At 64.6% G+C, this 14,580-nt stretch overlaps 1 protein-coding gene across 7 annotated transcripts in view; it reads left to right on the forward strand.

The window, feature by feature from the left end:
• Nucleotides 1-14,580, forward strand: part of PRKAR1B (protein kinase cAMP-dependent type I regulatory subunit beta) — an 80,361-nt gene that overhangs the window by 44,783 nt on the left and 20,998 nt on the right. For 5 of the 7 annotated variants that reach the window (XM_057749184.1, XM_057749189.1, XM_057749187.1 and 2 more), the window contains 4 exons: nt 3,040-3,147; nt 3,343-3,404; nt 3,864-3,910; nt 12,977-13,135. In XM_057749184.1, coding sequence (XP_057605167.1) covers nt 3,040-3,147; nt 3,343-3,404; nt 3,864-3,910; nt 12,977-13,135 — 376 coding nt within the window. The remainder of the gene's footprint in view (nt 1-3,039; nt 3,148-3,342; nt 3,405-3,863; nt 3,911-12,976; nt 13,136-14,580) is intronic. The other 2 variants (XM_057749188.1, XM_057749190.1) reach the window with 1 other exon arrangement.

The raw sequence follows: 14,580 nt of genomic DNA on the forward strand, positions 1-14,580 counted from the left end.
AGCTGCAGGCTCGGTGTCTGAGGTTCAGCATGGAGGGTGGGCCACTGGGGCTTTGCAGCACTTTGGTGAGTGAGTCCTGTGAGTCCTTCCAGGGCAGTCTTGGTCGCTTGAGGGCACAGTAGCGGAGCTTCCAGGGCCGTCACCCCAGGACCCGGGACCCGGGGCACAGGCCTCCTGCGGGGCGGCGGGGGCTTGGCTGGTGAGCCTGGGGGGCCATCGGTGCAGCCTGGGCTGGTCTGAGCCCTTGCGGGGCCTTCTGCTGGGGCGTGGGGTTTGGGGCCACGTGAGGATGCCCTGCCCACTCCGTCCCTGGGTCCCCAGCCCCACGCAGGCTAATCGGGAGGCCACCTGCCCTGAGAGCAGGTTTGAAGTCAGATCACGGAAGCTGGCAGGACTTGGCTGGTATTTCACCCCAGGAGTGAGGGCTCCCTGACCCTCGGAGAACAGTCTTCATCCTCATTCTGGAGAGATGGCCATTCAGAGAATGTCCGGTTTGCACGGCAATGTGTTCATACCCCCAAGGCCTCAGGGTCAGGGTCTGGCTTCTGCCAGGGTGGGGACAGCAGGTGACAGCCAGAAGCCATCATACCCCGGAAGGTGTCAGGGGGCCACGTGGCCCTCTGGGGGGGGGGGGGCGGATGCCACCAGGAGCCAAGAACAGGCACGCCCAGCGCCCACCTCCAGGGCTCGGTGCATCTCAGGGTCAAGGGAGGCCCCACGCCGGCTGGTGCCTCCCCTTCTTGCCCTAGAGGTGTTTTCAGAGGCGTTTGGCTGTTTGGCTCAGGTCGGGGTGAAGCAAAGGCTCGGGTGGCCTTGGCCGCTGGCTTCACTGTAGCTTTGAAGCTCTTGTTTCCAAGGTCAAAACAAGTAAGTCACCAGCAGGACATGTTCTAAACATTTACTTGCAAGTCAAGATTAGCCTTATTTTAAAATGGCTCTCGGGCAGTGGGGTTTAGATTTAAAATAAACAAAAACCAAGATGTCTGTGTGGTTGGAATTCGCTGTCGTGAACATTCAAACGACTTTTGGGCTGAAAATAACAAGCCTGAGGTGGAGCAGCTCCATTTGCATGATTTTTTCCAGAAACGTGTCACGTTCGGCCCATCAGCGGGTGGTTTTCGTTGAGGTGTAGTAGATTTACGATAGTGTGCGTTTCAGGTGTGCAGCTCAGTGATTCATACCTGTTGAAGGCTCTAGTCCATTTATAGTTACTGCAGAGTACTGGCTGCGTTCCCTGTGCCCTTCAGCACCCCCTTGCAGCTTGTTTGTTTTATACGGAGCAGTTGGTACCTCTCGCTCCCCGCCCCCGTCGTGCCCCTCCCCCACCCCCCCACGGGTCACCACTGGCTTCTCTGTGTGGGCGAGTCTGCTGCGTTTCGTTACATTCACTAGCTTGTCGTATTTTTAAGATTTCACCTGTAAGTGAGGTGGTATAGACTTGGCTGTCTGACTTATTTCAGGTCAGGACTGTGCTTACTGCGTAAGCATAATCCCCTCAGGTACATCCGTGTTGCCGCAGGTGGCATTCTTTCATCCTTTTCTGTGGCCGAGTGCTGTTCCATTGTAACGTGTACGCCACGTCTTCTTACCCATCCGTCTGTCGGTGGGCACTCAGGTGGCTTCGGTGGCTTGGCTGTTCTAAATAGTGCTGCTGTGGACATCGGGCTGCGTGTGTCTTTTCAAATCCGTGTTTTCATGGTTTTCGGATATATGCCCAGGAGTGGAATTTCTGGAGCACATGGCAACTCTAGTTTTTTCCAGGAAGCTCCGTACTGTTTTCCGTAGCGGCTGCGCCCATCTGCATTCCCACCCACAGCGTGGGGGCGTCTCTCCCCTCCACGGCCTCGCCAGTGTTGGTTATTTGTGGTCTTTTTGCTGATGGCCATTCTGACGGGTGAGGTGCTCTCTCATTGTGGTTTTTGACTTTCATTTCCCTTCATCCGTGGTGTTTTGACCTCAGGGGTCAGACCTCATCTTGAATGTGAATTTGAAAACATCGGTTCCGTGTGGACAGTCGGGAAGATACACTCTGGGGTGAAGGGGCAAGTCCTGGGCTTGGAGGTGGACCCCTGCCTTTGGGAGGCCGGGCAGCAGAGGAGCTGCGGATGGTGGCTGAGGACCCCGCCCTCGTCGCAGGACTGGGGAGGTGCTGCTCAGACAGAGGCCTGGGGGCCAGGCCACGCGCCGCGGGACGGGCGGTGGCCGGCAGGGCGTGGCTCTCTTGGGGAAGATGCTGGACTTTGCCTGATTTTCCCTCTGGATCAGGAGACGGAGGGAGGGGGGCAGTGGGTGGGGCTCAGCTGGGGCTCAGGTGCGCCTGGAGGTGGAAGCCCGGCTTAGCCAAGCACAGGAGGCAGGCGTCCACACGGAGCAGGCCTGAGAGCCGAGCCCTGACCTGACGCGCACCTGCGCCGCCCCCAGCCCCGTCCCCGCCAGACCCCTGGGGTGCCGCCCCCTCTTCCTCCAGAGAGAGAAAGAGACATTTGAATAGCGGGAGAGTAACTGCTGTGAGACCTGCCTGTGCATGTTTTCTGTGTCTGGGAGCAGGCTGTGTGGGCCTCTGCTTCTGCATTTGCTCCTCTGGGCCCCGCGCCTGGGGCTCCTCCGCTGGCTGGTTTCTAAGAATGCCCGGCGTCCTGACTGCCAGGGTGCGTGTCCTGCCCGAGGGGCCCCGGCTTCATACGCTTCTCTTTTGGGGAGACGTGTGTCCGGGGGTGGGTGACATCTCCGAGGGTGGTCGTTGCCTTTTGGGATCCGGACCCTGACCTCTGACCTTGTATCTGGCCGCTGTCCCGAGGAGATGAAGGGTCCTGGACTGGCGTGCACACTGCCCCCAGGCGACGGGGCGCCCCCCTCCTCCCTCCTGGCCCGGCAGCCAGCTCCTCCCCTCGCCCCTCCCATCCTGCGTGCGGGTCCACGTCACACGAACCTCGGGAGAGGAAACGGCCGGGCTGCCCGGTGGACACAGCCCGCGCCAGCCTCGCGGCCCCTGCGCCCCTCGCGTGCGCAGCTGCAGAGCCTGGTTGCATCGCCCATCAGGTGTCTCAGCACCGTGAGATGCAACGTGTCCGCCTGGGAAGAAGCAGAAAGCAGGTCAAGGCTGGCTGCTGCGCCCAGCGGAGACGGTCACGATCTCTTGTGTGTTTTGTAAGTGGAGTCTGTGCAGTGCGACCCCGTTTCTGTAAAACCCCCAAAACGTGTGGATCAGGAGGTCGCGAGCAGAGGGGCAGCGGGTGCTGGGGTCCTCTCCCCTGAGCGGGGGAGCAGGAGCCGTGCGAAGCCCCGAGGGGGCGGGCCGCCCGGTGCCCCCGCAGCCCCCACACGCTGTGCTTTCTTTTCCAGTGACATATTCGATGCCATGTTCCCCGTCACGCACATCGCTGGGGAGACCGTCATCCAGCAAGGTACGCCCCTTTCTCCTCCTCCGGGGGCCAGAGCCCTCCGGGAAGAATTGGTTATTCACTTAAAGTGTTATTTATTATACAAAACTCTTGTTTTCTGTCCTTGAGAAAAGCCACGAATGACACTTCAGAACAGTTAGCTTAACAAGTTAACGTGTGTTAGTATGTTTCAATAACCTTCTGCCCTGGCAGACGCTGGGGATGGATCTCGGATGGTGACGGTGTCAGGAGCGGACGCGCCCGTCAGCCTGACTGTAGGAGCCGTTTCCCTGCGTGTGTGGAATAGGTCATCGTGTTCTGCACCTTCCACACATGCAGCTTTTATTTAAAGATTTTTTAAAATTGTTGAGACCCGGTGCTGGTGGGCAGAGGTCTGTGAAGCAGCGCTGAAAGATGGTTTATTATAAGAAAAACAAAACTGCGCATCCTTGCATCACGTGTCGTGTTTTCCTTTTCTTGTAGGGGACGAAGGGGATAACTTCTATGTAATTGACCAAGGAGAAGTGGACGTAAGTATCTCGAACTGGTTTTGGGAAATCGCTTCTGTCTCTGTGCACAAGCTCAGGCCTAGAAAACGTCTTTCTGAGCAGTGGTTTCCAATCTAGAAGTGGTAGCGTTCACGTAAAAGATGCTGTGAGCACATCAGCACGACGGCGGTCCCGGGGCCCCTGTCGACAGCTCTGCCCCAGCCAGGAGTCCATGACCCGGCAGGCTCGCTCAGCCACACTGGGCGCTCACGCTTTACAAACGTCTGCAGGCCCCGCGGCTGTGGCTTTACGGTGGAACCGGGCTCCGCCGTCCCGGGATGTGGCACCTTCCCACTTCGTTCAGCTTCCTCCCTCTACTTCCCGCCTTCAGGAGTGAGGGCCCCAGGCTCTGACTTGGAGGCAGAAGTGCCTCCTTCAGTCGCCTGAGCCCCAGGCTGGGCCCACCCGGCTTGGATGGCGGCGTCCCTGCCTGGGGCCCCCGCGTGGGCTTCTCCGAACCCTGGCTTCAGCCTGTGCTGCCCTCCCCTCCCCCCCACTCCCTCCCACTTCTCCTTCGTCCTCAGTGAGCGTCACCCCCTCAGCAGGACGTCAGCAGGACGTCTCCCCCCCCAGGTTTTCTCTATGGCCCTGATTCAGCCCAGCTTGTGCACTGGCTCCTGGGAGCGTCTGTTTAAGGGGCAGACTGCCCCCGCCCAGGGCTCGGGACTGAGTCTGTCCTGGGGTTCTGTGGTCCGCGGTCCTAGCAGTGAGGACACGTCCGCGAGGCCCCCGAGGAAGCTCCGGGCCCAGGATGCCCATGCCGGGGTTGGGGCAGGGATGGGGCCCTGGCGGCCTCCCCCGTCCCCGCCCCAGTCCAAGCCCCGGAGAGGTGGGGTCCCTCGGCCGTCCGCAGTGCTGCCCGGTACTCAGGGCTCAGCCTCCGGCACCGCCAGGCCTTCGTGGCGGGGGAGGGGAGGCATTCTCTCACTTGCTCCCCCAGCAGCACGTCTGCGTCCACGTGGCCGCGTGTTCTGGGAACCGGCGGGCGCCCTCGGCTTCCGGAGCTGGTGGCACAGGAAGTGACTCAGCACAAGGTCCTCAGGGTGTGCGGCGCCGGAGCCGGAGCTCCTTCTGTCCTGGGCTCAGGTCCTGGGCAGGCCTCTGGGGCGGGGCCGTTCTGTCTCCCACCGCAGGAGGAAACTGAGGCGGGAGCCGCGGGCCCCGGGGCGGCCGCCGCGGAGGTGGCAGCGGGGAGGGTGAGCAGGCCGCGGCTCTGACCTGGGCTCAGGCGGCCGGCCCGGGGCACCTGCTGGGGGCTTTGCTCTGGGTCACACACCCCAGCAGCGGGAAGCAGAGGAGACAGAGGAGGCTGCGGCGTCCCAGCGTCTCCGGAGCTGCCCCCCGCGTCGGAGCTGCCGAGGGGTCGGCTGGCTCCGCGCTCAGGTCTGGTTCCTTCCTCGGGCCCTGGCCTCCGTGGGGCTCGCGCACCGCAGCCTCTGTCATCACCGCTCTCCATCCTCTGCCCCTGCCTGCCGACCCTGTCTTGTTTTCTTGCTCAGATGTCGAGCACTAGCCATGTGCTGGGCGCTTACAAAGCCCCGAGGATGCTCTTCTGGGGACACGGGCCCTGCCCTCGCGGCCCGTAGGTTTGGGGAGACACCCTGGAAGGAAATTCCCAGTGCACGTCTTGCCTCTGGGCCTCTACCCATCCTGACCCTCTGTTCTTATTGCTGCTCTGGCTTGCAGACTCCTGTGCGTCCTCTGAGACCGGCCCCCCCCCCCCCCCGCCCCGGGCAGGGCCGCGGGGCGCTCCCTGGTGCACGGGGCCCCACAAAGGTCAGGTCGCACTTCCCACCCCGGCCGTCCTCCCTCTGCTGCCTTCCTCTGGCCCAATCCCGGAGACGCCACCGCAGCGCCGACTCGTGTCACCAGCGCGTGTGGCTGGGTGACAGTGGAAATGCCGCTGGGGTTGGCGTATCCAAGCCGGGTCCTCCCCAGCGAGCAGATGCGGGGACGGCGGGCGTTTGGCCCGGGGCCCTGCCCTTGTCTTTCAAGGAGCCTGAAGGGCCCAGCGCCGGGGTCCTGTCAGACGGGCCTCTCTGGCCGGCGTCCTCTGCACGCACGCGCGCGCCCAGGCCTTGTGGTTCTCCGGCGGCCGCCTGCACCCGGGCCCTCGCGCGTGGGGCCGCTCCTCCGCGGGCGGGTGGGGGCTCCTGGGGCGCGTCTGCCCCGCCCGCCGTCCCCGTTGACCCGCCCTCTCCACCGCCCTCCTCGCGGGGAGGGCTGCCCAGCTCGTCATGGCCCCAGGTGCTGGCGGCCACCTCCCCTCTGGCGGTGCGCGGGAGGCTGTGAGACGCCGGCACCCACCTGACCCACCACTGCCCGAGGGGCGATGCCTGAAGCGGCCACAGGGCTGAGTGCTGGCGGGAGCCTTACCTGACGGGTGACGGGCGTGGGGCGTGGTCCCCCGAGACACGCCCCTCAGCCTCGAGGGCTCGGCCCTCAGGCCCCGTCCCAGCGAGGTAGAGTGCCACGTGCTCCCCCCTGCTGGCCTGCACCTCCCTCTGTGAGTGGAGGGGCTGGCTTGGCCCGCTCCTTCCGGCAGGGCCCCTCCTCGCCCCCAGGGACGTCACCGAGCCGGTCCCGGCCGTGGGGAGAGGCTGGGCAGACTCCTCTCCAGGCAGGGGACACGGGTAGGCAGTCATATGATGGGGAAGCGGGGTTGCTTTGCTGCAACTGGGGTTACGAGGCAGGTCCAGCCCTCCCAACGGTGGCTCAGGTACAAAGGCGCTGTGAGATGCCTGGGCTCAGAAGACTGGGCACCGTGGGTGGATACCGCTTCCTGGCTGCCGTCGCCAGTTCAGAACAGCGGCCCGGACAGGACAAGGTGGTGACGGTGGGGCCACCTCTCCATCGGTCTCGTTAGAGTTTCCAGCTGCCGGGGGGCGTGGGAGGGCCGGGCGGGGCCGGGAGCCTGCAGAGGGGCGCCTGTGATGTGGGCCACGAGCGCGGGATGAACGTGCAGGGCCCAAGCCGCGTGGCTGGGGCCGCGTTTAAAGGAAGCAGAAGGTGCTCAGGCAGGAGGCTGGCGCGAGCCGTGGCCTGCCGGCTGCCGGCGCCCGTGGCGGTGGTGGCTGTTGTCACTGCTCTGGGTGCAAAGCTGCCGCTTCTCCCAGGCCGGGAGCCACGTTCTGTGTGCTCCTTTCTGGCTCTGCCTTCGGGGTGGGGTGGCAGAGGGGTGACCCGCTGACCGGGGCCTGGCCGCTTGTGAGGGTTCCCAGGGTGGATTTCAAGGCTCGAGAGAGGCCCATTGTGTGTGTGTGTGGGGGGGGGGGGGGAGGCGGCAGAGACCGTGTCCACCGCTCTCGGTGCTGCCCTGAAGCCCCCAGGACGTGGGCTTCCCTTGGAGGCCCCGCTCTGGCCTTGAGCGGGCAGGGTTTGGGAGGGACCTTGCAGAGCGCGCCCCTTCCGCAGGCTGGACACTGCCCTCTGACCAGCGGTTCCCTGGGGGGGACGGCCAGGTGACCGGATGCCAAAAGCACCAGCTTGGTTTAAATTACGGTTTTCCAGAGAGACGCGGGGAGTGCTGACCACAGTGTGTGTGTCACCAGGAGCTATAATCCGTCTTCCTAAGTATAAAAATACCTCCCAATTTGTTTTATTCGTGGAACATAGCATTTCCACTGGAAAGGACACTCCGCGGCCAACGTTACGGGCCCAGGATCGCGGTTCCTCCCGATCCTTCCCGGCCCCTGGGGTTCAAGGGCCTCGTTGGGGGGGTCTTCCCCACCCCAGGCTCGGCCTTGGCCCAGGGATCCCCCCAGTTGCACGCGAGAGGCGTCTGGGGGGAGGGCCGTTTCCAGCCCCTGGAGGTGGGAGGGGCCCCGGGCACAGGGCACCCAGGCCGTCTGGCTCCGCAGGTCACGGCCGGGCAGCCTCCTTGCCTGGTGTTCTGTTTTTTATTTTTTACTTGGTAAAGTACACGTAACGTGAAAGCTGCCGTCTTGACCATTTTCAGTGTCCAGTCCGGGGGCATCAGGTGCGTCCACACTGTTGTGCAGCCGTCCCCACCGCCCTCTCCAGAGCGTTCTCACCGTCCCAGACGGAGACTCTGTCCCTGTTCAACACTAACCCCCAGCCCCTGCCGCCCACCCTCTGCTCTCCGGCTCTGCGACCCTGATGCCCCCAGGGACCGCACAGACGTGGGATCACACGGCGTCCGGCTCATCGCACTGAGCATCAGGTCCTCCAGGTTCGCCCACGCCGCGGCAGGTGTCAGCGTCCTCCCTTTTTAAGGCTGAGTCACGTGCGCTGCGCGATGGCCCACGTCTTGTTTATCCGTGTACCCGTTGTGCCTGCCTGTGTGGCTGCCACCGTGAGCCGTGCTGCTGTGGACGTCGGGGCCGTGCAGGGGCCTGGGCGTCCTGCTCTCAGGCGCTCTCTGCTGACCGGCCACTTCCTGGGTGCTGGGCGGCTGTGGGCCCGAGCCAAGCGTGAAGCTTTCCTGCAGCATCTCACCCACAGGGTGTGTCTGGGAGCCCAGCACCCCTCGTGGTTCCCTGCTGAGGTCCTGGTGGCCCCGCTGTGGCCAGAGGCCACTCTGGAATCAGGGATGGGTGACCAGAGCCCCCACACAGAGGTCGTGACGTGACGGCAGCTCAGGGAGGGTACCGGCCCTCGTGCGCGTCCCACGTCGGGCGCTGGACGGGGTGCACGGTCACGCGGAAGTGCTCGGCCCTCTAGACGTGGACCAGGATCCTGACGGGACCCCACCTCGTGGGACCTCGGAGAGTGTGACGTCTGCGGGGGGAGGGTGGGAGGAGGCCCGGGAGCATGGCAGCTTCTGCGAAGGGAATCGGGCTGGCGGCCGGCCCCCCGAGGAGTGGATGCTGACCCCACGGGACCCGTCCACGTGGCCCGGGCAGCACAGATGGGTCCAGGAGGGGGGTCTGTGGGAGGAGTTGCCTCTCAAGCAAAACCAGACAGTCCGCCCTCCCGGGCGTTTGGGCTGAAGAACCGGCTCTACCTGGGAAGAGCAGCCCGTGTACCTGGAGGCCCCTGCACAGAGTCACCTGCTTGAATGCCCCCACTCTTCGTGGCCGGAGCCTGGGACACGGAGGAGCTGGACCATTAGCTTTTTCTAACCATCTGTGAAACCAGAAACAACAGCGGCTGGCACGCCTGACGTGCGTCCTCTCCCGGGCAGTTCTGGGTTGCGTGGGAAGTACCTGCAGGGGGCAGGGGCGCTGAGGCCAAGGGACCCCCTCACCCGCCCCGTCCGGCGACTCGGTGACTGATTCCGTCTCCACTTACCCGTCAGTTATCTCAGTTGAGTTCCTGTTTTCTGTGGGGCCGAGTGTTGCACTGGTATCCCTGGGGCCGGCGGGAGGCAGCCCCGTGTGTCCTGGCGGCGTCTGTAGCTGCCCGTCTGTCTGTTTGGGCGGGGCCGAGGTGCCGTCTCAAGTCCCCCTACCGATGGAAATGCAGCGCTACCTGTGATGCTGCTTCTGGGGTCTCATTAAGCAGATGCCTGTGCCTTCAACTCAGTCACGGTCTCCGCTTCCGTCCAGAGTTGGAATCAGAGCTGGTCCCTCGTGGGCGCACATCCACACCACCTGCTGAGGTCCTGGTTGCTGGGCTGCACCCTGGGGTCTGATTCAGTGGGTCATTGCCTGGGGGGGGGGGGGGGGGGGCGGGGCGTGCACCTGGGTTTCCGCAGGTTCTCAGGTGATGCTGTGCGCCTGGTCTGCACGCCGCCTGTTGAGTAAGCTGGTTGAAGGCCGTGTCTCTGGGACGGCTCTCCCTGCCCTGCTCTGGCCGCTCCGAGCTGGGCTCCAGCTGCAGCAGAAGCGTCCCAGGTGTGAACCCACTGTCAGCCGTGCCGGAGCCTTCTGTGGTCCTGAGACGAGCATCTGGGTCTTGCAGCATCCCGGTCCCTCCAGTTCCTGCCTCGGGCCCTTTGCACGTCCCGTCGCTCTGCCTCAAGCTCTCTCCTCCCCAGTCCTGGCATGGGGCCCCCTGGGCTTGAATTCACCTGCTCGAACGTCCTCTGTGAATGCTCTGGACTGTGGCCCTTCCTCTCGTTCTCTTCAGGGCTTGCAGCTCGTTTTAACGACGATTCCCTTTGCGTGATGGTTACTGACCGGCTGGTCGGTGCGCCCCCGTGAACAGGAGTCCACGAGCCTCCCTCTGCTGAACCCAGCAGTTAGGGTGTGCAGGGCACCCGGGGTGCCGGGGGTGACACGGGGGTGGCGAGTGAATGAACGAACGAAGAACAGCCGGGTGGGCTCTCTGGGTTCAGCCGCAGAAGCCGCGGCAGCGCTGGGGGCGTACGTGTTGCCCAGTGGGGCCTCCGCCGCTTTTCTTTTAGAAGAAAAACAAAAATGAAACAGAGCACGAAGTAGCCTCTCCGCGTGCCAGCTGGGGTGGGGCCGGCGCCGCGCGGCCGTGGTGACAGAGGCCAGTGTCCCCAGAAGGATGGCCCTTTGTCCTCCGTGGGGCGGCCCCGGCCCGCCTGCAGCTCCGCACAATGCTTTCCTCTGACGCCTCCAAGGACGCTGTCAGGGCCTCGGCGAGGAAGGGGTCCTCACGGCCCTGGGGGCACGTTCCGGCCCAGGTGCCCTCGGCTGCGTGTCCCTGCAGGGCAGCCGCCTGCCCGCTCCTCGGGGACGCACGCTGGGGCGGGAGGTGCTGCTGGTCACCCTGCCGAGCCAGCTGGCCTGTTCCCGGGGGCCCCCGTGTTCTTTGGCGGGTGATGGGGTGGCCGGGCCCCCGGCAGCCCTCCGAGGCTGCGGTTCCTTCTTCATCGGAGGTGAGGACGGCGGCCGCACACCCTCCCCAGGCTCCGTGTGTCCAGCGAGTCTCCCGACCCGAGATGCACGGTCCCCTGAGCCCACATCGCTGTGGTGACTCGACACCGAGGGGACAGGCGTGGGCGCCAGGGAGGGGCCGGTTGGTACCACCCGGGGACAGGGTGTTTAGCAGATCTTTTGGATAGCCCGTGATGCTGCCAACGCCCCCCCCCCCACCCTCCGCATCACCCGTGAGAAACGAGGACACTTCGTCACGTGTGAGAAGGTTCACAGCAGGTTCGCAATCAGAGCTGGGACTTGACGGCATCTGTCACCTGTGGCCCGAGTAACGGCCGTGTGGCCGTGAGCGCGGACCCACCCCAGGGCTCCGACTCGGCTGGCACGAGAGGACGTGCTGGGATTCCTTTCAGCTGCACCGCGGTTACCTGAAGCACCTGAGCCCACAAGGGGCCCCGCGAGCTCCTGGTGCCTGGAAACCTGGGTGGTGGGAGAGCCCACGTGCACGCTTGGTGTCGTGCAGGTTAGGGTTTGTGAGTTGTCCCAACGCAGAGAGGATTTTACAAACCCACGAGCCCTGGGAAGGGAGGACCAGCTGTGAGGGGAGCCGGTGCCAGCCCAGCCGTGCCCGGGTCACCGTGACGGCCCCTCCTCGGACTCTGGTCCCCTTTGAGGAGACCGGAGGGGGTGCTCCAGGGATGCTCTCCGTGGACAAAGCCGGGCGGACATACTCCCTGCCTCGTGGGAAGGATGGACGTCGCCCTGACCCCTCACGGGCCTTGCTGAGTGGAGGCTGGTGTCTCTTCTCCCCGACACCTGGCGGGGGCACCGTGCAGGCTCGCTGGGCGGGCAGGAGCAGGGGCACAGACCCCGGGTCCTTTGCACACTGTCACCTCCGTTCCTCTGACACACTGCGGGCAGGCCGGGCCCTTCTCCCTGCCCTCGCTCACACCGTCTGCAGCCATCACCTGCGCGGTGGCCCGCAGCCTGGCGATTCTGTGCTGCAGTCATCAGCAGGAGAATGAGTCATTCATCCCGTAAGAATTGCTTCCATGAGTCCTCGCGATCCATTCTGTCCCGGCATGCACGCTTTTTGCCAATGGGAGCCATTCTTTAAGCTCATTGACACCGAGGGGATGAACAGTGGTTGTGTTAATTTATAGTAAGTGCATCTGCATAATAAACAATCCAGGCCATTCTTGCCGATGCGGACGTGCGGCCGCTGCATAGCGGGGACACTGTGCGGGGGCGCCGCCCTCCCAGGCTGAAAGGGGATCTTGTCCGCCTTCTGGGCTCGGCCCTCGGCGCCGGCCTCCGCTCCCATTGACCGCAGGCACAGGCCCAGGCCCTTGGGTGCTGCCTGCCGGGAGGGGAGGCCCCGGGGAGACGCGGGAAGCCTGGCCCCTTCCGGGCCGCGGGGCCTGCCCGCGGAGGCGGGCGAGGGGCCGGGCTGCTCCCCGGAGCCTTGGGCGGTAGGGATGGAGGGAGGGCAGCTTGTGAACGGAGCGGTCAAGGTGGAGGGGCCAGCACAGGTGGGGTGCGAGCATCGCCGGGCGATGACTCCCTGGTGTGCAGTCGCGGGACCTGAGGCCCAGGCGGGCGGCCTGTCTCTAGTCGGGGAGGAGCTGCGTCGCAGGCTGACCTGGGAGCCAATGGGACTTGCTCTCCTGCGGACCAGGAGCCCGAGCGGTGCGTCCGCCTGGGGCCCGGCCGGGCTCGTCGGCGCTGACGGCTGAGGGCCTCTGCCTTTGTGCCCGTCCAGCCTCGGCTCTGCACAGGGCTGGGCGCGAGGTGGGTGCCTTGGCTGATTCTGGGCCTGGGCAGGGCAGAGCCGAGTTCCGCCCGTCTGCAAGGATCTGGGGGCTGTGGTGGCCACATGCCCTCCTGGGGGTGCTACGGAGGGCTCCCCGTGCAGGAAGCTGCAGTGTGACCCCAGCCCCCGTGACGCCATCCCTCTGTCCCCGAAGGTGTATGTGGACGGAGGGTGGGTGACCCCAGCCCCCGTGACGCCGTCCCTCTGTCCCTGAAGGTGTATGTGGACAGAGGGTGGGTGACCCCAGCCCCTGTGACGCCTTCCTTCTGTCCCCGAAGGTGTATGTGGACGGAGGGTGGGTGACCCCAGCCCCCATGACGCCTTCCTTCTGTCCCCGAAGGTGTATGTGGACGGAGGGTGGGTGACCCCAGCCCCCATGACGCCGTCCCTCTGTCCCCGAAGATGTATGTGGACGGAGGGTGGGTGACCCCAGCCCCTGTGACGCCGTCCTTCTGTCCCCGTGACGCTGTCCTTCTGTCCCCGAAGGTGTATGTGAATGGAGAGTGGGTGACCAGCATCAGTGAAGGCGGCAGCTTCGGGGAGCTGGCCCTCATCTACGGCACCCCCAGGGCAGCAACCGTGAAGGCCAAGACGGACCTCAAGCTCTGGGGCATCGACCGGGACAGCTACCGGCGCATCCTCATGGTGAGTGGGTGGTGCCTGCATGGAGGCTTTGCCAGGGCCGGGAGGGCAGCCAAATGAGTCTGATGCCTGAGGGAACCCTGGTTGTCTCTAGGTGGGGGTGATGAGTAGGGATGAGATGGGTGGTGAGTGTCAGGAGGTGTTCTGGAACGCTACCCCAAAGGCAGGCAGGTAGCTGGGGAATCCCCTTTTGCTTTCCTCCCCATGCTCCATACACCTGTCTGGAATGTGGTTGCGATGGCTGGAGCTCCACCTGCCATTCTGGACCATGAGGTGACTTTCCCGAAGGTGGTGGAGTGAATCACTGAGAGGAGTCCGGCCTCTGATGGCACAGTGGGACCGCAGTACCGGGCAGTCTGCTGGCCTCTAGGCTTCCTTACTTGGGGACTGTCCCTCTAGGTTTTCTTACGTGCAGCCCGCTCCTTCCTCAGCTGGCACAGCGTGGGGGTAGGTGCACACACCTCTGCAGGCTTGCCGTGGGGTTGTCGGCTGCAGCGGGGCAGGTGTTCACGGGAGGCTCCGGAGATGAGCTCGCGCACTGAGAAGGCCCCTCCCAGGCAGAGGAGGCAGGACCTTCCCGTGCCCGCTCAGTGTCTGTCCTGCACACTCACTGTCTGGTTCTAGGTGCGGGGACCCGTCAGGGATCTGGGAGGCTGCCGTGCTGGTAGAGGAGACGATGGAGGAAATGTGCGCCTCCTGGTGACAGTTTCCGTGAAGAATGATGGAGCAGAGAGGGGCAGAGGTGGGAGTGGGGGGCTGCTGTTTTATAGGAAGCCCTGAGACCCTCTCCCTGAGAACCCCTTGTGACAAGGTGGCATGGAGCAGAGGCCAGGAGCAGGGACCCCTTGGCTGTGCGGGAGGAGAGTGTTCAGGCAGTAGGAACAGCCAGTGCAAAGGCCCTGGGGTGCAGGCTTGGCCGGTGTGTTTGTGGACCCGGGGGAGACGGTGAGGATGCTGGGATCCCGTGGTGGGTGGGGTGGTGGGAAGGCTGTGTCCTGTGGGCCCACAGGCCCTGCGGGGACCTGGATTCAGACTCTGGGTGCACTGGGAGCCCCTGCAGGAGTGCGGGCAGAGGCGTAGCAGGAGCCGCCCTGCACCTGGGGGCCTTCTGGGTGAGGGGAAACGTGTCCCGCTTCGGGACGGGCGGAGGGAGGTCCTGGCAGTCACACTGGTCTGGGCAGGTCCGCTCGTGGCCCCAGGTGCCTGGGCAGAGGCCCCTGGGAGCTGAAGGCCCGTCCTCGGGGAAGTCACACTCCGTGCCTGCCCGTGGTGACCGCTGGGCCTGGTGCTTTTCTGCTGGTCAGAGGTGGTGCTGGAGGACGTGGGCGGCGGCAGGCTCGTTGCTGAGGGCAGACCCTGAGGGCTGGCCGTAGTGTTTGCTCAGGGCCGGCTGCGGTGGGCCTGGGAGCTGCAGGGCGGCGATGGAGGTGGGCACGTGGCCGGAAGAC

Source organism: Hippopotamus amphibius, chromosome 9 (genome assembly GCF_030028045.1).
Source record: "Hippopotamus amphibius kiboko isolate mHipAmp2 chromosome 9, mHipAmp2.hap2, whole genome shotgun sequence".
NCBI lineage: Eukaryota > Metazoa > Chordata > Mammalia > Artiodactyla > Hippopotamidae > Hippopotamus > Hippopotamus amphibius.